The 22138-nt window shown below is 35.8% G+C and overlaps 1 protein-coding gene and 2 pseudogenes across 3 annotated transcripts; 2 read left to right on the top strand and 1 right to left on the bottom strand.

The window, feature by feature from the left end:
- Positions 1–3927: 3927 nt before the first annotated feature.
- On the top strand, positions 3928–6126 carry LOC147486568 (metal tolerance protein 1 pseudogene; annotated as a pseudogene). Of its 2 annotated transcripts, XR_015200848.1 has the most exons (3): positions 3933–4068; positions 4537–4631; positions 4794–6126. The product of XR_015200848.1 is annotated as a metal tolerance protein 1 pseudogene, transcript variant X1 (transcript). The 2 variants fall into 2 exon arrangements; XR_015200849.1 differs by lacking the exon at positions 4537–4631 and having other exon boundaries at positions 3928–4068.
- A 251-nt stretch (positions 6127–6377) lies between these two features.
- On the bottom strand, positions 6378–7960 carry LOC147486567 (ras-related protein Rab2BV). Its single transcript, XM_086570149.1, has 2 exons — positions 7607–7960; positions 6378–7267 (listed from the first exon to the last, which is right to left on the bottom strand). Exons 1-2 carry the CDS (start codon positions 7769–7771, stop codon positions 6782–6784), a joined length of 651 nt encoding a protein of 216 aa, XP_086426275.1. The 5' UTR covers positions 7772–7960; the 3' UTR covers positions 6378–6781.
- Positions 7961–15150: 7190 nt separating this feature from the next.
- On the top strand, positions 15151–16135 carry LOC147486566 (putative glycosyltransferase At5g03795 pseudogene; annotated as a pseudogene).
- Positions 16136–22138: the final 6003 nt, after the last annotated feature.

Below are 22138 nucleotides of genomic sequence, written 5' to 3'. Positions count from 1 at the left end.
TATTACCATCTAAACATGTCAACCAAGCTCCAACACTGGGGCTAAACAACATTAACACCCACAAAGGGCTTCTTCTACTACGAACTGGGGGCTAGCTATAAGCATGCCAGCTCAAGGCTAACTATTAATCATAGTAATGCCCCTAAAGGTTTACTATCAGCCAACCAAATTGGCATCTACGATCATAGTAACGCCCCCAAAAGGCTTACTAATTAGCCAACTCAAATGGCATCTACGACAACAATAGCGCCCCCAAAAGGCTAGCTATCAACCAACCAGCTTGACGCCCTGCTAAGGATCAAGTTCGAACCACGCACTACGATGTCAAATCACAATCAAGGACGCTCAACGGGAAACAACCATAGTGACGCCCCCAAAAGGCTAGCTATCAACCATAGTGATTCCCTCAAAAGGCTAACTATCAACAAAAACGCCCCCAAAAAGAGTACAAATCAATTTAACACCAACACCAGGGTTAAGCTTGATTCAACTATAATTACCACTCAAAGACTAATCATCAGTCAAATCCAATCCACAGTGCTCCCAAAAGGACCGTAAATCAACTTAAAACCTCTGATAGGTTTAAGCTTGATTCAACTGTAATTACCACTCAAAAACTAATTATCAGCCAAATCCAATCTACGAACTACGATCTATGCACTACGATATACGATATACGATTTACGATCTACACACTTCGAGCTACGATCTGCGCACTATGACGTAGGAACTACCACATCAACTCCCAACAAAGCTCTAAGCAACAAATAACATCCAGCCTACAAACACAGAAAATTCATTTCGCAGCAATTTCCATTTTCAACCAAGTCAGACACGTAGTCTCCTTTATTATCTTTCTTTACACCACTATTCTACAAACACTGATATAAAGAAAGGGGGTTATGTCAGTACCCTCCACTCTTAACCACTTGTGGCAGACCACATGTCCAGACTATAAGCAGGTCGTGTATACGACCTAGGAAATAACTGCTGCAGCTAGTCAACAACATCATTAATGACAGATCATTACTTCGTAACGGAAGGAGTAAAAGCAATCATCAAAACAGTGCAAAAGGGGGATCTACGCCTATAAAAGGAGGCATTTTCTCCATTCTCAAGGGGAGGCTCACATTCTCTCAATCTCCAACTTAATCACTCAAGATGAACTACGTCTAACTTGATTCCAATTCATCAGAGAACTGGATACGTAGGCAACTCAAAACACCGACCTAAATTCAGTCAAACATCTTATACAAACCCTATTCTACGAGATTGTAAGGTCGTGACTAAAATGTACCTCTACAAAGTGTATTACATGAAGATAAAGTGTTGAAGATATTAGCATGAAGAGGAAGACCGAGTTGGCTGATGAACTGTAGGCAAAGAAAAAGCTCGGGCACTTTAACAAAAACTTAGGGCCAACTACAATTTAGGCTTTAGTTTTTTTGGGCTTTAGGCCTTTGGGTTGGACTACAAACACCTTAATTTGAAGTGCAGAAAATTGGGTATAGGTACACAGACGCAAATTTCTTATGTTCAGAGGAAATAACAAACTTTTTTTTTGTTTTTCCTCCATAGAAACTGAAATTTGACATCTGTCTCAAATTTGAGGCTGACTTTTACAATTTTGACCTCTTTTATTAGTCCCAACTAAAGAAGCCAACTACCAACAAAAAAAAAACTATGAACTAAATCAGTTACCAAAAGAGTAGTGGGTTAATCAAAATAACTAAAATTCATCTAAAATCTACAAATTTCCAATTAAAAGTGAGATGAATTTCTAGAGAGACCAAAACAATATGGAAAACATCAACTTCAAAAACGGAAAAAATGTATGTTGATTACAACTAATTTCAATACAGCTTTAACAATTTAAAATGCATCTCTGATAATTTTGAATATCATGTTTAAGCTTTGTTTGATGTAATTCAAATTGTGAAATTGTGAAAGGACAAATGGGTTTTTTTTTTATAAGACAATTGTATTATTTGATTGCAGTACATCTTGGAGCAATACACACGCACCCTTGCCTGATGAGTGGTCTCGATTGACACACACACCTACAGCTTGCGCACATTAGATTTTCGTATTATTTATTTGTGGAAGAAATTGGCAGTTACAAATGAAAGGGTAAAAAGGAGAAATAAGAAGTTTTAAAAACAGTTAATACACCCAAAAAGTGACATGTTGTTAAATACTCGGATTTGAATTGCCCATGAATGTGGTTTTTACTTTTTACCATGTTTGTTGAATGAAGTGGAATAGTACATTTCCATATTTGCTAACTTCCTCTTACCCACAGAAACTTGCACACATCTCCTTTCCACAATCCTTGCGTGTGTTTCCTTCTTTCTGTCCTGCGGAGGTGCTTTACAAGGTAAACCACAAATAAACTCTTCCATTATTCTATGTATTGATGTCATGGTTCTTTTTTACTCTTTTTTATTTGTCCCTTTAATATAATTGTTTTCTTGAGTTGATAGCAGAGGTGGTTGTACTTGTAATAGGCAATGTTATTATTTTTAAATTATCTTTGTACAAAATCTGAAGTTGTTGAATGCCTGTTTCCTTTACATTCTTCTGTAAGCCTCCGAGAGAGAAAACTATCAATAGATAAAGTATGTTTAGTTTTAAAATGACACTATTCCTTCCTGCTTTACTCAAAATTTCTAGTGATCATGGTAGTCGAAAATACAAGTGCAAGTGCATGGGGGTTGTGAACTAAGTAGATAATGTTGCATCTAGTAGAACATGCTCCAAGTCTCCAAGGCATTTGTCCGAGGTGCGCACCTTTTTTCAAGTGTGAGCATATCCCAACAAACACTAGTGTAATATGATCCAATGTGTTTCCTGGGCGGTGCCGTCTCATTGAAATCCAGTAAATGCCAACATCCTTATCCTCTCATTACCTATGATGGCGTTGGGGCAAAGCATGAACGAGAGCGGAGCCAAAGTATTTTATCTTTGATGACCCACTTTTCAACAATCCAACCTTTGGGGACAAAGCATGAACGAGAGCGGAGCCAAAGTATTTTATCTTTGATGACCCACTTTTCAACAATCCAACCTTTGGGGAGTATCATTTACATGGGGGGAGCCTATAGTGTGGTTGTCAGGCAAAAAAAAACCTTAAGGCGTTTCCCATGACTACATTGGAGTGTTCTAAGAGCATCTCTAGGTGGCTTTATATTTGGTCGCATCTTTCAAATTTGAAGGACTGCGTCGGAATTTGCCGAAATTCCATTTCTAGGTGGTAGCAAATCCGGTCGCATCACCTGTTTTTTCGCATTCTTGTTCGCAAATTTGGCAATTTGGATGCGGATGCGGAGCGACATTGGTAATATCGCACGCCATTGCAAATGTTGCCCTAATTTTTTTTTTTTACTTTGACCCGACTACACACCCAAGAGAAATCGCTGCCACAAGAACTACTAATGTCACGCGAGTTAATTTTTTTTACCTTTTTAATTTGGTGCGACAGTGGGAATGTCATGTGAGTTTTTTTTCCAACTTGGGGGCGACATTGGTAATGTCGCGCAAGGTATTCCAAATTTGCGAATGAAATTTGCGACCACTTAAAGTTGGTCGAAATTTGCGACCACTTAAAGTTGGTCGAAATTTGCGACCAATTTCTTCATACTTTTTCTTCAAATATAAAAAGAATGCTACCACCACCTAGAGATGCTCTAAGCGTGTCAAACTTCTATGTCTCAATGACAAATCTTACCATCACCTTATCTGACAAGGCAATTCAATCCTTCTTAAATCACCGGGTGAACCAATATTACCCCACTAGATGAGCCAATTAGGATTTCCCCACGCCCAAATTTGGGTGATGGGAAATTAGGGTCTCCCTATAAAAAAAAAAAAAAAAAAAAAAAATAATAATAAAATAAAATAATAATAATAAAAATAAAAATCCTAATTGGCTCATCTAGTGGGGTAACACTAGTTCACCCTAAATCACCCACTTCTACGCAATACTGACTTTAGTTGTTCGAACTCCAGTAATGACTGCATTACTTAACTGGAAACAGAGGAAATTGTTGCATGGAATGATATAATCTGGTAAGCTTCCGATTCTTTGTAACAGTTATCTCCATGCTACGTCTTTTTTAATCAAACCTGTAATAGTATAGCAGAATTAAGTAGTCATTCTGATTCGAGTAATAGTTTCTCTCCAGTCTGTGTGTCTATGTTTTGGTTTTTAAAGTTCGGGTTGTTCATGATTAACATAGTTTGATGGTTAGATTTAAAAAGGAGCATAAAGGGGTGTTTCACGCACTGCTCATTAGATTCTAAAATTTAAAAAAAAAAAAAAAAAAGTTCTTAAAAATAACATTCTCTAGACAATTAGCAAGGTCCTCTCTCTGTATGAGTCATACCAACTACTTGTAGCCAAAAAGGACTGGCTTAAATTAACTGTTATTAATATTGACTTAGCACCAATGATTCACCTACCTTTCCTTTAAAATTCAAAGTTTTTCACTTGGAACCTTCTGATGCCTGCAACTTTATTTGCATCGCCCACTACAGGAATGACCAAGACATCTAGACGGTCTGTTTGGCTTGGTCAAATGGTTTATCAAAGTTAAACTTGCTCTATCAAGAGAAATTTTCATTGCCCCGAGGTTTTATTGTCTTTCATTTCCTCCTTTCGCTTCAATTCTATTTATAGAGCTATCTTAGGAGAAAAAAGTTCGTTAATTTCTGTAATTCTATACAGTTATAGCTTTACTTCAGCATGAACTCTTGATTGTTGTATTGACTTCTTGCTTGACATAAATAAACAGAACTCCCAGATCAGTTATCTATTCTCGATTGATACTGTAAGTCTAGCTTCTAACAATAAAGCTATAGTAGAAATAGATGGAAGATCAAGAGATGCTTGTATCAACAACGGGAGACCATGTGGAAGTTGAACTGCAAGGAAAATCTGAAGTGCACAGAATTAAAGGGAGTCCATCACAATGCTCTTCTTGTGACGCCATTTGTGCATTCTCGAAACAAGCATACCACAAGTCAGAATTTGAAAGCACGTCAAGGTCTGCAAGAAAACTAGGCGGACTCATTATCTTGTCCCTGATCTTTGTCGTGGTGGAGATTGTTGGAGGTTTCAAGGCCAACAGCCTTGCCGTTTTGACTGACGCTGCTCACTTGCTTACAGATGTTATGGGATTTTCCGTCTCTCTTTTTGCAGTATGGGCTTCACGTTGGCAAGCCACACGTCGGCACTCATTTGGGTTCTTGAGGATTGAAGTTTTAGGAGCACTCTTTTCTGTACAGCTCATTTGGGTTATCGTTGGGTTTCTAGTCTACGAATCCATAGACAGAATTTTGAAGCAAAACGTAGTGGTGAATGGAAAGCTCATGTTTGTGACTGCGGCATTCGGGTTCTTCATCAACTTGGTAATGGTGACATGGCTAGGTCATGATCACAGCCATCATCATAGGCTTCATGGCTGTGATAGTAAAGAGCATCACCATGAAATAGAAGATGCAGAGGCCAGTACTTATCTTGTGCACAATCCAGTGCATGAGCATCATCAGTGTGAGATTGGCAACAACCAAGTACAGAACCAAGGCATATTAGCATGCAATGAAAACCAAGGCGTGTTAGCATGGATTTCATTGCACCTGAGAAAGCTAAAAGAAACACAAAGAGACATGAATCTGCAGGGAGCGTACCTGCATGTCATGGGCGATCTTATCCAATCTGTTGGTGTGATGATCGGTGGGGCAGTTATATGGGCAAAACCAGATTGGTTGATAGTTGATTTGCTCTGTACACTGGGCTTCTCTGTACTGGTTCTGCTTACCACAATAAGTTTGATCAATGATATTATGCCTATACTGATGGAAGGCACGCCGGATGGAATTGACAATGCCAAACTTGAAGCTAGTCTAAAATGTATCAGAGGAATACAAGCTATCCATGACCTGCACATCTGGGCCATCTCCGTTAGGAAAATTTTGTTGTCATGTCATGTAAAAGCTGAGGAAGGAGCAAACTCAAAGGAAATACTTCAAAAGGCTCAAGTTCTTTGTGAAAGGGAATACGGTATTCAACATGTAACTATACAAATTGACCAGGATTAAATACAATGCAAATCATGTCTTTGTAAAGTTGCGCTCAGTTCTAGTTTTCCAACTAGCTTCACATTGCTTTTACACAAACCACAAGTGCTACCCCAACGTAAAAATAACATATTTGATCCAGATATGTGCTAAAAAGAAAGATATGATGTTACTGCACTAACATTCTGCCTCAAAGTAAGACACTCAGGGTATCATTGTATCCACATAGACATAGCGAACACTGATTGTTTTAGGAGACCGTATCATTGTATCCACTTAGACATAGCGAACACTGATTGTTTTAGGAGACCTCTTGTTTTATATGGAAAGTGAAACTTTTATTACAAGTTAGAAAGACAAAAAAAAAAGTGACTACACTTACAATATACTCCTTCACCCACCCATCTGCCATCAATTGAAACACTCAATCCCCAGCCACACTTCTATGGTGGCAGTCAGCTCCACTAAACAAAAACGTAAAACAGAAAAAAGAAAAAGAAAGTGCAAGCCCACTACACTAATAGAACTATCATTTTCACATAATTATCCTCTTTCTAATTGTCTGACAATATCTTTCTGCTGCCCCCAAAGGAAAACATCTCACAGATCAAGACAGTATTCTACATGCCTCGTAGAAAGAGAATGTCCCTTTGCACTGCACACCAAGTTTTTTCTGTCTCTTCAATTCAAAAGTTTATTCCCTTTATGAAGAACAGCAAGCTCTCCCCTTAATATTACTAGTATCGGCAACATTGATGGTGGTTCCTTGACCAGGAACTGTGGCTGTGTTCGCTGCCTCTTGGGCAGCCAATGCCTTCTTGCTTATGATGTGATAGATCTCAGTCAAAATAGTCTGGAATGCCTTCTCAATGTTAAGTGCTTCCAATGCCGAGGTCTCGAGAAATGAGAGGCCTTCCTTCTCCGCCAAAACTTGGGCATCTTCGTCCGCAACAGCTCTAAGGTGGTTCAGATCAGATTTGTTCCCTGCCATCATAATAACAATGTTGGAATCTGCATGATCCCTCAATTCACGAAGCCACCTCTGGACATTATCAAAGGTTTGCCTCTTTGTTATGTCGTAGACCAGCAGTGCACCCACTGCACCTCTGTAATAAGCACTAGTAATGGCTCGGTACCTCTCTTGCCCGGCTGTATCCCATATCTGTGCCTTAACTGTCTTCCCATCTACCTGTTACAAGGAAAAACTTAATGTTAAGATTACAAATTTGAACCAATATAGTTGTGCATATTACAAATTACATTAGCAAGAAGCTTATTATGACAAATTTAAATGTCATGATAATTTCAAATACTGCCTTCACTTCACCTACTGTCAAAACAAGATACATATTCACAATACGTCAATACACATACCCAATGGTCTGTCTACTAGTTTCCACTACCAATCCCTCAATTTGTTTCACCCACGACTACGTAGTTATAATCTATAGAATGTAAAATGAAAGCAAAATGGATTTCTTTTTATACTCTTATCTAAAACGATATAAATAAATTCATGCAAAGTGACCTGTAAAGTCCGGGTAGCGAATTCGACACCGATGGTAGATTTAGATTCCAAACAAAACTCATTTCTAGTAAACCTGGATAGAATATTAGATTTGCCCACACCAGAATCACCGATCAATACAATCTTGAATAAATAATCGTACTCGTGATCCACCCTATTTGCCATTCCAAACGAAGATTCTTCTTTCTAGAATCTTCGAAAAAGAAAGTATAGAATGTTATTATTCTCTAGATCTGTGTTAGATAGAGAGATGAAGAATGAGAAGAAGGAAAACAAGGGAAATGAAGAAAATGAGGTACGGTTTGGGTTTTTTGAGGAGAGTTTCCGAAGAAACTGAATAACTGACGAAAATGCTTTTATTACGGGGGATTTTATTATATAATATATATTCTGTTTTTTGTTTTTATTTATTTATTTTTAATAATAAATTATTAAATTGTGGGTAGATAACAAAGGAGATGACAACTAGTTTTTTTTTATGGACACCAACATTTTCACTGTCTTTTTTTCTCTTGATTTTCTACAACTAATAAAAACTTATTCAACATTGATGATCTACTAGACTACCACTTACAATCTCAAATTACCAATCAACAAAGAATGGGTAACCTATGTAGTGTTAAAACATGGTTATGAGTTATGAGTTATGAGTTGTTCGAGTCTTCAAGTGTTCTGCAGTATGAAAATCACATGGTCTCGCGCTCACCTAATACTAAATCGCTAAACGAATTCAGTTTTATTTATTAGGCCGCATTATCATTCTTTTTGGTTTATATGCAACTATACAAAACGCAACGATTGCATATGAACGAAAAGGTGTGGCTGCTCACAACAATATTGACAATTGCTCAGTATTATATATTTATAAACCGTGCGAGTAAAGACAAAATTGCAGTTTAGAACTTTAGCTACACAGCTTGTATGTTATGAAAAATATAAGCGAAATGGTTTTGAACTTTTTGTAGATATAGTGCTTGTATAGTATGCGACTGCTAGATAATGTTGTCTAGTGCTGTCTTGGATCAATTAAAACAAGTTGGCGGTATTATATATGTTATTATACAAAAAGTGGACGAATAATTTGATCAAAAGGTAGAATAACTGATCATAATAGTTGAAATATGTTTTTTTTTATGAATTTGTTATTGATTTGCCTATTAAAACAAAACCAATTATTAGCTTTACGATTATTCGTTGAGACTTCATTTTGACTTGGACAGATTAGAAAAACAAAGTCCCTACCATCTCGAAACGATGAGTTTGATAATTCGAAAGAATCTTGCCATTTTTTTTATTTTATTTTTTTTGCATTTTGATTTTTGCCACGTCGGTCTCATGATAAAACTAATTCGGCTGTGGCCACTTGCCAATAGTTTTTGACTTACGTAAGGAGGTCTCTTGGGATTAGGGGGGCTAACAAGTGTGTCACAATTTCTTCTTCTATTTGTTGAAGTCTATGTTAGTAGTGATGCTACGAGAGTTATGACATTGATATATTAGAGAAACCAAAAATAAGAACTGAGAAGACTAGGTATTGATTAGAGTTGGAATATAGAGTCTGAGAGAGGTGTTCTCTACCCAGAGTTACATACTTATACTAAAACTAAAACATGATAATAGAAACTACTATATATGGATGTTCACACTTATAGAAACATGGGACTTTCCATATTGGACTAGTTTTCGAACCCGTCCTACGAACGGGTGCCGTTATATTAAATTATTCTAAAAAATATTAGTAACTATGCATAGCTATGAGATATGAAAATTATTTTAATCACTCATTCAAATTTCTTGTACTATCTATAAAAAGGAAGCAGCAGACATTGATAAAACCCATTAGTTAATTTATGATTATAGTTTACTACCGTTGCATCCACTTTATGATTTTCTGTTAATTATTCTTTGAGGTTAGTTTAATGCAATTGCATCCAATTCCCGATTTTATGTTAATTGTTCTTTGTGGTGAATTCAATGCATTTGCATTAAGTTTTTGATTTAGTTAATTGCATTTGCATCCAGTTTATGATTTTCCGTTAAATGTTTTTCTAGGTTAGTTTGATAGTTTACAATTTCTATACAGTTTTTATACATGTAAAAGTATGTTTTTATAAACTCACTTTTGTTTTGGGTTCCTAATTACTCGTAATTACTCATGTGAGAAGGATGATTGGGAACTCCTTGCTATTCAAGTAGATGTACTTGAACAAATGATTACTCTTGGAAGTCTAGTTTACTTCTAAAGTACATTATCTGCAATTTTAGAACCCCTTTCTGCATATGTATTTAGTTTCTGATTATTTATGCTTTGCCCGTGGCATGCTCCTTCAATTCTATGCTTCTGCTTTGAATTTGGCAATGCAGAGGTTTCTTCAAGCACAGAACATTGTGAACCCCTTAGCTTATTGCTTACATAGCTACTGGGATCTTTTTCTTGCATTTGCTTCTCACTTGTCTATGAGCTTTCAAATGGGCTTTTAAATGGGTTATGATATATTGATTTGGTATTTGCTTACTTTCAATTTCGTCATGTTATACAAAATAGAAAAATGAGTTGTAACAACGCACAAAGAAAACATTGTGCGCTATGTTTTCCAGCTTTTGGCACTTTGTATAATTGGTTTAGAATTAATATTTTAAACCCATCACTTCTGATTATGTTAGAATTAATATTTTAAACCTAGCACTTCTTATTATGTCATACTGGCAAGTGGCAACACAATTTTAGTTTTTTTTTTTTCTGTAATATACATGAGTAGAGCAATTTATCTGTTCAAAGATACCTGTCATTCTTTCCTCGTGGTTTGATGATTGGGGATAACTCTTAAACTCCATTTGTACACAAAACCTTGGCTAAAAATGTCTGATAAGTCATCTCATCTCCAAGATTGAACAGATAATTACGTAGAGAGAATCATAACTCTACCATTCCCTCTTTATAATTGCCTTTATATAATCAATATCTTCTTTTAGACTCTAAATTTCTTCTTCCTGAATTTGTATGCACTGATTTCTAAGCGTGTCGTTCTTTTATGCAATCTCAAGTTTGTTGCAAATGTCAATTCTTCTATTTCTTCATAGTTATAGTCTACTACTTCAAAGCCTATCTCACTGCGCAAAAAATCAATTGCTTTCTTCGATGCTGAATTTTCTGAATCTTCTTGAGTTGTTGAATTTCCTTCGAATTGGTGATTGTCTTTGATGTTAAAGATTGGAACGTCAATTGATATTTGACATCTGTATTGATTTTCTCCCAATATTTCATTGCAAAATTCTGGGTCGTCTATCTTTAATATTTTGGTGCAGTGCATCAACATATCTTTGAATTTTAGAGGGATAAGTTTTTGAAATTGAATTCGCTGTATCAATTTATAGATCAATTTATTGTTAGTAAAACACTTAAAAATTACAATTAACCAAAAAAAATATGAATGTTAAATCTGTTTACCTTTTTATTGAATTTGTTGAGACTCGAGTACCGTTCTTTATTCTCCTTGATCATGAGTTTGGTATTGTCTAAAATAATACTTATAATATCTGTACTGGATATTCCGTGACGTGCTTCAATTCTTCCAACCTAAGCTTTAAAAAGTTAGTGATATATAACATATGAAAAATCATATTAAATAAAAAAAACTTGTCTCTGTTCGTTGTTTGATATTCATTGATTTCTCGAGGAATTCGATTCTTTCTTGTTGTTCTTTGAAGAACTTTCGCTTGATTTTCAACTCTTTGAAGTTGTAGTCAACAACTTCGAATTCATTAACTTTTTATATAAATCCAATAGCCCGTCTTGCTGCAGTGTTTTTAGTCTCTTCAATGAATTTTGATGGTACTCCTTTAAAACTTATGATTTCAGACGCACCTTCCACACCAACTACATCATTTCTCACCCTGACGCTTGCATTGTACATTCCGTTATGTATTGAACTTTCGTAAAAAGGTTGATCTAGATTTAGATCTTTCATTATTTATTCCAGCATGGGTTTGAATGACACTTCAATCCGTCTTGAATATTGCTCTGTTCTCATCTCCATAGTGATCTTTTTCTATTTTTTTGTATAAGATAGCCAAGAAAAATGTTATGTTCACATTGTAGTAAGTAGAAGATTATTTTTTTAATCGAAATAACTAAATGTAGCAATACACATTCAGAAAAAAAAAAAGATACTTGTTTTAAAAAATCGTACTTTTTATGCTTCTTGTAGATCCATATTAAGAACAGTATATCAAGTTATTAGACATGATATGGAAGAATTAAAAAAATTTGATAGGCAATATTGGAAAACTTTATTTGATTCATGTATTGGTAAAACTACTATGCCTTATGGATGTGGCATTTGGAGTAAAAATGAATGGGTGACCATATTGTTAGTGCCTTTGAAGCTAATTCTAATTTGTTTTGGGTTGAAAGGTATGGCAACGAAACATTGGGTATGAATGATTTATTGGTTAAATATTGTGGGATTAGTGATACTGGTAGTTTAAAGATTTGGGCATGACTGTTTTATTTTCTGCTTATTGCGCTGTCACTGGTATTCTTGCCATTGTGTTTTTACCAACGGATAGAATATCGATGGTGCAATTGGTTCAACCTATTGCGAATGGTGCTTTTGTTTTGAGTCTTGATAGGAGATTACGACTGAGTTGCCTTTGCAGCAGTTTGATTGGGAAGTACCAGATTGGGTTCATGCGTAAGGAATTATGACTGAGTTGCCTTTGATGCTTAGGCTTGTGGTTGTTAGTTCTGGTCATGGGCTGAAATTCACAGTCTAAAGCATACAACTATCTATTCGAATATTTATGCTGAATTCATGGATTAAAATAACACATGTTAACTAATATTATTAAAAAATCTAATAAGATTGAAAAAAAAAATTATTGGAATGTGTACCTTTTTTTTTGTAGTAGCTCTGAATCCTTGTTTATGATGATAAGTTTTCTTAAAATTATTTTACTTGAGGCATTGTTGTGGTGTATTTATAGGTTTAAATTGATTAGGCTTCCCTATTTGATTAGAAGTTTAGTTTGTGTATTATTCTAACTTCATGTATATCTATAATTGTACTATTCGGCTAATGTTGCAAATATGGTTTGGTGTCTTTAACTTGGGCTCAGCCCATTATATTTTTCACGAATAAACTTGAGGATTTTCTTTTCTTTTTCATGTTTGAGGTCGGTTATTTCAACATACCACTTGATTTCACGTCTGAATATCTTAATTTCGTTTTCTTCAAGTGTTAACATTTTGGCTATATCTCATCACATTTCTTTACTTGTTTTAACATTTCCCACACTTCTTGTTCCTTGTGAGGCAGACTAATAGAGGCTTAATTAACACGTTTTTCAATCAAATCGACCTTAAAACAACAACAATTACCATCAAAATCGTTATGTTGGAATCATACTTTGTAATTTTATAGTTTATTATGAGAAGGATTTTGTGCATGTCAGGTTGGTGTGATTGGGAATTTGGTCCACTCATCCCCAAACATAAAGAAGGATGCTCTAGTTGCCGGAGCTTTACAACCTGTAATTGGATTACTAAGGTACTTCTTCATTGTAGGCCTTGAAATCCTTATTATATGTTCTTATAGCAGTTTAGTAGAACACAAAGTTTTCATTGGATGTTTTTTGTTTCATTTATTGCTGTTCGGAGAGGCAATAGGAGGCAGCTTTGTTACTTGGGCAGTTTGCTGGTACAGATTCAGATTGCATACTTAAAGAACAATAACAGTTATTTTTAATGTTAATAGTATTGTTGTGAGTAGAAGTGTTTGTGTTGTTGAGATGCTTCAATCTCCAGATACACAGCTTAGTGAAATGTCAGCCTCTGCATTGGGGAGATTGGCACAGGTATGTAATGATTTGTTGGTTTTGTTTGATTCTTTTGTATCAATTATTGTGGTTTTATTTGGAACTTATGTGTTCTATTTGATGTAGTCTCTTGACGCTATGAAATACATGTTATTTATTAGGTAGTAGTTAATCTTGTGGGATTTTTATTGCAAGGAGTGTGGAGCCTTCTTGCAGGTCAAGATGTTGTAGGTCTTGTGCATAATCTCTCAAATGGTCTGAATCTCCAGTCAAGCATTACTTTGACATCTAGTCATCTTGTTGGATTGAAAAGTTCACTTTGCTGAGTAAATGTATTGCTTTTTAATTTTTACCCATCCATCTGTCTTTCAAATTTTACAATTTCATGAAATCGTCCCCGCCGCCCATCTATCTGTTGGCATATCTAATCTTAATAATAAGTGAATCTTTCTTCGAATCTTAGGATGGGGATTCCAAGGTGCTGGATAGGTTCCTTAGATTAAAAAATCAGCTTGCCAAACTTTATAGTTTCCTCTGAGTTGTGGGATAAAAGCTTGCGTTGCAGTTTCTTATTGATTTTGACCGCTTTACAGGAAAAGGTTTATAGCCTAAAGAACCTAGCCCTCCTAGTTTCTCTTCTTCCATGAGTATCCACGCAGTTTTCTATTCAGCGGTCGTGGTTAATTGCTTGAACATTTCACACCTCTGGATCGGCCTAGGCTTATACCCTTGTTCAGATACTTTCTGATATAATTTGTGATAAAAATGAATGCCTCTGACAACATAGGAAGGATTCCTTCAATCTTTGGGACTTGAGTGTATATTATTTTGTTTGTGTATATAGGTCAGGCTATATTGACACCCCTATATGACTTCCTGAGTTGAATTCTTACACTCAAGCATACGACACAAATACAATGTGAAGGGCATTGCTCGCTTGTTTGCTGATATGGGCGATTGTTACATTGAGTTTATTGCATCTGGTACTTTATTACATGCTGCATTATACTTCTCTTAGACAACTTAACATGGTTTTGGTGTCACCTATCTGGGAGCTTTTTAAGCTGCATTGACTGCTATCAAAGTTGATGTACTTGCTTTGTATCTCATGATGTAGTATATTTTACTCTGCAAGTTGGAATATTAGTTTAACTTAGATATGAAAAAGTAGGCCTAAACCAATTTCACTCAAAATTTTCATATAACCACTATCAAGGCATGAAATTTTGTTGTTGTAGATATTTTCTCGATTGCTTGGTGAGCCATAAATTTCTATGCCTCGTTAAACACATTGAGTTCACTATAACGCAAAATTAACGCTTCATGATGGACATGGAGGAAGAGAGAGATAAAGATGAAGAATGTGATGAAGATTCTAAGTTTTTAAACTTCTATCGGTGCAAGAGTTTAGGAAAAAGTGGACACTATATAAGTGCAAATTGGGTGTGTTTAGGAAATTGACGTGGCATTATAGGAAATATTTTTTCTCGTTTTTTTTTATCGCAGTTTGGTTAAGACCAAGTCAGTTTTTGTCTTTTGGATTTCGCATCAATCATCCTTTCTTATTTTATAGAATTAAGCTGTTTGGCTACAATTTTTAGAGAGTTTTGTTGATTGGAAAGATACGCATATCTCACACATCCCCAAATACACAATGATTACCCCAGGGAATTTGTTTCGATAATCAAATTACCCCTGGGAAGAGTTCTTTACTTGAAGACTTCAATATGATAAATATTTGCAGGAGCTATGAACTGATGGAACAGACGCTCAAAGTATACACCTACAGAGAAGGAGCAAGACCCGTCTTCCACCAGCCAGAAACCAAGGGAATTTATGCTTCTGAGGGATGGTTTATGAAACAAATGGAAGGAAATAGACAATTTTCGGTTAAAGATCCAAGAAAAGCTCACCTCTTCTATATGCCTTTTAGCATAAGAAGGCTAGAGCAATTTTTATATGTACCTAATTGGGTACACTTCGCGTGCCTCCTTCAGACTTGAATTTCACCGTTTTTAGCTGAGACTCCAATTTCATGTATAGTCTCTGATAAATTGTGTATTTCCCAGGCTTCACATGAAACGGTGCGACATATGAGTAGGTGCATTAGAGCACTCTGCAATGCTGATGTTAATGAAGGCTTTGTAATTGGCAAAGACGCGTCTCTTCCAGAGACTAATGTGCGTAGAGCAACTAATCCTCTTAGAGATCTTGGTGGAAAACCTCCTTCTAAGAGGCAGATTCTCGCGTTTTTTGCTGGGGGCATGCATGGGTATCTCCGTCCTATCCTACTACAGTACTGGGAAAACAAAGACCCTAATATGAAAATCTCTAGCCATATGGGTCATGGAACCAAAAGCAAAGAAAATTATGCCCAACACATGAAAAACAGCAAGTACTGTATCTGTGCAAAGGGTTTTGAGGTGAACAACCCAAGAGTGGTTGAGGCCATCTTTTATGAATGTGTCCCTTCAATACCAGAGGAGAAGTATAAAAAACTGCAGATGAGAGTGCAGAGGGTGTAGCGACATTTTCTTTGGAACCTAAAGCCTGTGAAATATGACATATTTCACATGATCCTTCATTCGATTTGGTACAACAGAGTTTTTCAGGTAAGTCCTAGATAGGAGTGGTGTAAAGTTCTTTTTGACAAAGCTGCAGAAGAGAGTTTTTGTATATGAAGTAGAAAGAACCCACTCGTAAAGAAGGAAACCCAGATTTCCTATTTTGGTCTCATAAAACTTCCTGTTTTTCACTCTAACTATTGGATAGATTGTTTGTTGAGTTTAACTTCGAAATAACAACTGCAAAAGAATGGTTTTGCAAAGTCTGAAACACTTTGAGTCTTTGACAGTCTTCACATGACCTTTTTTTGGATGCAAGTAAGGCTTTTATTAATTGATAAAAAGAATGTTGCAGCGTATCTACAAGACACCCAACTACCCAAGTTGTCAATGAACAAACTAAAAGGCACTCCAAGTACTCATAAAAATATATTGAGTGTGGAGGTGAAGATTGTTTCATCATTTGTTAGAGTTTGGGACTACAATTTTAATGGGGTAAAAGGATACAATTTTGTTTGTCAATTCATAAGTGAAGCATTATCTTATTCCCACTACATAGAAAATTATGCAGAGAAAATGATTGTAGGGCATAAATGAAGTTGCATAAGGATCATTCAACAGAACCCCGTCTGTTCAATGGACTCTGTCAACTTCATACAGAGCAATAGAGGATTGGTGATTAACATACTGAAAACCATTTCAAGTAGGAAGTGCCACCATGCTAACCATCTTCGTAAAGGCTAAAAACAGCCTAAATCTGCTGGAGCAGATCCACAAAGGTGACAAAGATAATTAATTATAAGCATTTGCTATACTGAAATGGAAGATAAAGATAACAATCAATGGACAGAAAGAAACACACCATGTAAAGTTAGCATGAAAAGATATTCTGAAAGTAATCTCTTGCTGATTATTCTTGTTTTAGGTAAAACAAATATTAAGTTACAAATGACTCGTATCAGTACAATCACACTTAAGTTACATTACATGCTAAGGAGTAAGGCCTCAGGTTCTGAACTGACCATCAGGCATCACAACTCGATTGAAAGTAAATCTCCGAGGCATGAACCCTCTATCCACCATCTCTGCCAACACCAAATCATTCGCTTTCTGAAAGAGATTGCAAGAGATTGCATCAAAACTGAAAGAGGATTTATAAATTTGACTTGATGTCTTGATCCAGATTCGTCTTCGCTGTAATACAATAAGAAAAATAATTCAAGACCAACTTGAAAAGGTTATCAGCAAATCTCAATGGCTTGCAAAAATAAACTTGCTGTCTTAAGAGTCAAGAAAGGGCTAATCATCCTACCGAAAACAATGGAGTATTAATGAAGATCAATTAAATCAAGTCAATATTCAATGAGCAAAAAAGAACACGGAGAGTATTAGACATTAACAATGAACACACATGCTTAATTTCACGACAACTAAGCAGATGCAACAGTGGGGTAAAACCAAACTGTTTAATCTGATTCAACTCTTAAGAAAAAAACTCATAGACTCCAATATTAATTAGACTGCAGTATGGAAGATCAACCCATGGTACATGGTTATTATTAAAGGCGATAAAACATCTTTATGCTACAAAATTTCCTAAAAACTCATTTATGTAAGTGTCTAACTCAGATCTCGTAAAGCATTCATGTAGGCAAGAAAATACAAATATTGAAATATATAAAGTAAAATAGGCATACTAAACAAAGAAAATCAATCATTGAAGCCACAAAAAGAGTGCCAGTGTCCAATTTGAAGTTATCTAAGTATGATCTAGCTATTCCAATGATGGATTTGACACTTATAAGTAGCAAAAATATATACTTTTTCCACCACCGTATCGCACAACTCACCAATATCTCCCCTAGGGAGTGATTGTAGCCTAGAAATCGCCCTCACAAATGAAGTTTTTATTTGTCTAACCCTAACAATTGTAAATGCAGGGTCACCAGAACGTGCTAGCTCCAAGTCTACCACAATACCCACATCAATCCTATGTAATATAGCATAAAACGGTTTTTGGGTATTCCTAGAATGAACCCAAATCGGGTTTACCAACAAAATCTCCCTCGGCAGCCACCGCCCTACGACGCCATCGCTTGAGGAGTAAACGATAACGGACATCAAGACTAAGTAAAGAATCACTAAACACTTGAGTATCAAGATCCAACAAAGAAATGGTATTCTCACTATAAGCAATAACAGTTAAAGAACGTTCTTGAACAGCAAGCATACAACCAAAAGGTTGAATAGTACCACCCCTTTGTATTCTAGATAGGTAAGCAGTTATTTGTTGTTCAGAAACAAAGTTTTGTGCAGATTTAACTGACTCTGAGTAGTGAAAAGACTTACATGATTCTCCTGACTGTTCAAAAGTTAATTGATAGATAAATAGCAGGGTATCTACTTTCGGCAGTTTTCCTCACCACGCACGATTCTGGTAAAAATACTGCATGGAGTAGGCAGTATTTTTACCTAAAGCAAAGATTTGCCTCCAGCTTCTCCATTTCTCCTTGAGCCTTCTCTTTTCTACAACATCAATAAAATTAGAACTCAGTCTAATTAAACTCCCTAAGTGATGACCTAAACCTGCAATATTGAACTTTGAAAAACGCAAAATTGATAGTTGATGGAATGAAAAGGGGAAGAAAGAACTAACCCTCAAATCTATCAACCAAAAAATCAAGGGAATAGATCGGTCGTCACTGCCTCGAGATCAAATGAGAGACTTTATCAGCTACCATAGACTGCAACCTATAATGTTGAAGCGACACGGTGAGCAGCAAGTCGAAGATATGACGTAGGAAAATGTTGAAACTTCGAACTCGCCTTTGATCATGGTTTTGCATAAAGCTTTGAATATCCAACTCCATTCGCGGAACTGGCATTAACCAGTAAAAAGAAAGTCAGGACCATAAAAGACAAAGTAAAGAACATATGCATGGAGTAGGCAGTATTTTTACCTAAAGCAAAGATTTGCCTCCATCTTCTCCATTTCTCCTTGAGCCTTCTCTTTTCTACAACATCAATAAAATTAGAACTCACTCTAATTAAACTCCCCAAGGTATGTGATGTGGTTAAGACCGTATTTGACAACAATGGGTTTCTTCGATTCAATAGTTTTTCCCTCTGCTTCAGCTTGTGCCCTTTTCAGAAGTCTTTCCTTTTTAGCAGCCTTGTCCTCAGGTCGGTATTTAAGTAGCATCTTAAATAAGTTTGTTGCTGCACCATCAAGACATTTTGAAATTTTAACTTGATAAGTACCCTTACTTTTTTAAGTTCTTTATTTAAGTAAAAGTTGCAAATAATTACTATGACTGCTTTACCAAGATTCTTGTCAAGTGTTTTTGTAAACTGATTCAATGCAGGAGGAACCTTCAAACGCTGCTTGAGAATTCTTTGTTGCCTCTGGATACGAACAACCTTTGGCCATTTAACAAACCTGTGCAAATCCTTCTTTGGTGGCAAGGCACCACCAATCCCAAACCGCTTTGCGCGCTTCTCAAACAAAGGATTGGTGACCTTTTCCTGTAACAAATATACATGCTCTTCAATTACAATATTTAAAAGCTAATCCACTAAACGTTACTCTAGTAGAGAGCATAGATACAAAATCCTCATTTAATGATTCTTATATGCTGAAGATATACATGACCCATATGAATGTCTATCAATAATACTCAACAATGGAAGTAAAACTTACAACAGCCTTCTTCGTTGCTGGTGCTGGAGCTTTTGCACCTCTTTTTGGGGCCTGCAAAAAGAGCTGCTCAATTCAAACGAAAAATCAATAATAATAACTTTTCGTTAATAATCAACAATTCCATATGTAATATAACCATATACCATAGTAATCAAAAAATTAGGCTACTCAAAAGTATACCATATCGTGGTCCTTATGTATGACAATCTCGCAATAATCAAAAGTAAGAGATAGTACGTAAAATTTAACCCTGCTAATTGGTACAAATTAATGCAATTATTCCAGTTAATGTGATTACAGATAGCACACATCAAAGCAGTTGAAGTTTTACGTTTCCTCAACTGTAACATACACTTATGCAAAAAAAAAAAAAAAAATCACTAAACATGCTTTAAATATATTAACTGTACACACCAATGCCTCGAGGTTTCGATACAAATAAGTTTCATCATATGGCATCATATAAACTTAACTATATTGGGTACCCAGGTCGACGCACAACCTAAACATAACTTGCTGGTCTTAACGTATCTAAAATTGAGTAGAATTCGAGGACTTTGGTTATCTTCGACTCTTCGCTCCAACAAAATCTCTATAACATTTAAGCTTATAAACCTATTATACATTATACACTCGATTAAACAACAAAATAGATTTCACTAAACTACTATTGCCACCAATCTATCTGTCATACCCAAATTTGAATTGTTGGTAAAAGTAATCAATATTATAAAAACAACAACAACAACAAACAAATCCAACACCTAGATTTACAGAAAATAGAGAAGTTCATTTAAACCAACCAACAAATCGAGTAGTACGTTATACCTATAAAGGGTATTCGTCCTTGTTCCGTTCACCAAGGGTTTAAGGAATACCCTTGTTCTGCAATATGGCACGGCGTGCACAGAGTTAACTTTAGAGTTTTAGTTGTGCTATGATGTTTGGGTTTTTTTCCGAATTTTTAGTATCTTTTTTTATTTATTTGTGACGAAGTTGGTTTTTTGGGTTAAGGTCTATGTAAACTTCTCTTTTGCTTTCCTATTTCTATATTTTCGTTATACGTTTTCGAAACTTCCTGTTTTTCACTCTGATTTTTTAGTAATTAGTTGTATGATGTGGACACTCTCTAAAGGCTAAAAAAATAGAGCCAAGAGGGTACAGCTATAATATATATCTAAGGAAATATTCTAATACTGACATATTCTAACACTCCCCCTCAAGTTGTAATTACGCAAACTATGCAAATTACAGCTTGTATTACAAAAAACAAAAGATAAGAATACTGCTCCCCCTTTTGTATAGAACTGTCTTTAGTTGAAGAACTCGAACAACTGTTGAGACGTTATGGAGGTGAAACTGTCGGTGTAGGCAATGGCCTAACCTGAATACTAAAGGTGTACCATAGTCACAAACTGAAATCATAACACTAGTTTAGTGGCGCACTGCTTGGCTACTACTCACTCTATTCGGTGTTATGGCTGTCATAATATAAATTAAAAACAATAACACTGACTTGATGTGAGTTTCTTGGCTGCTGCTATCAATATCACTATTAATGTTAACAAAATACTATTATGGGTACTCCTGAATACTGAATACTGGTGCAGTTATAACTTGATTGCTACCTGAATCCTGATGAGTGCAGTTTAGGCTTGACTGCTACCTGAAACATACTTGCAGTTAAGGCTTGACTACTACCTGAAACATACTTGCAGTTTAGGCGTGACTGCTACCTGAAACATACTTGCAGTTTAGGCTTCACTGTTACCTGAAACATACAGTTAAGGCTTGACTACTACCTGAAACATACTTGCAGTTTAGGCATGACTGCTACCTGAAACATACTGGTAGTTTAGGCTTGACTGCTACCTGAATATTGAAGACTGAATAGTGGAGATGTCATACTGAAGACTGAATAGTGGATATGCTTTGTCATGAAGAGTTCATCAAGGCTTGCTGGAATATGGAGAAATGAGTACTTTTTCTCATATGTCTCCATATTCTTCTTCCCTCATATACTATTGAATGTCTTTATATCTCCCTATTCCCCCTCTCAAGGTGGAATATACAAGGCTGAGTAGGAACATACAAAGACTTGTCTATTTCGACTTGAACTTGAAACAGAGAAAACCAAATACTAACTTATACAACCAACCAATGCCCACGTAAAAAAAAAACAATACTTCATACTCCAATACACAAAAAAAAAATCTAACATAACATGCATCAAACAATGCTCACTATAAAGGGTGGAGGGTGGGTCAAAGCATTTTATGACGGCGAACTTCCTTTCTGGAAAGAATAATTCCTTGTGAGATACAAAATGAACAAATAACTCATGAAAAACTTTCAATGCCAATCGCGGAAGCTAGAAACCCAAACATCCATAACGGCATACAAACAATACTACCCCTCCAATCAATACAAACTACCTTCAAAGGATTGATA

Source organism: Coptis chinensis, chromosome 7, assembly GCF_015680905.1.
Source record: "Coptis chinensis isolate HL-2020 chromosome 7, ASM1568090v1, whole genome shotgun sequence".
In the NCBI taxonomy this organism is placed as follows: Eukaryota; Viridiplantae; Streptophyta; class Magnoliopsida; order Ranunculales; family Ranunculaceae; genus Coptis; species Coptis chinensis.
Note: the sequence above shows the minus strand (reverse complement) of the source record. Positions and strands in the feature narration are given on the sequence as shown.

Bases quoted from the DNA above. Each gene is read 5' to 3' on its own strand.
- LOC147486567 (XM_086570149.1), bottom strand. From the start codon at position 7,771: ATGGCAAATAGGGTGGATCACGAGTACGATTATTTATTCAAGATTGTA. The intron at 7,268-7,606 runs GTCACTTTGCAT...TCCTTGTAACAG, and splicing joins TCGCTACCCGGACTTTACAG to GTAGATGGGAAGACAGTTAA.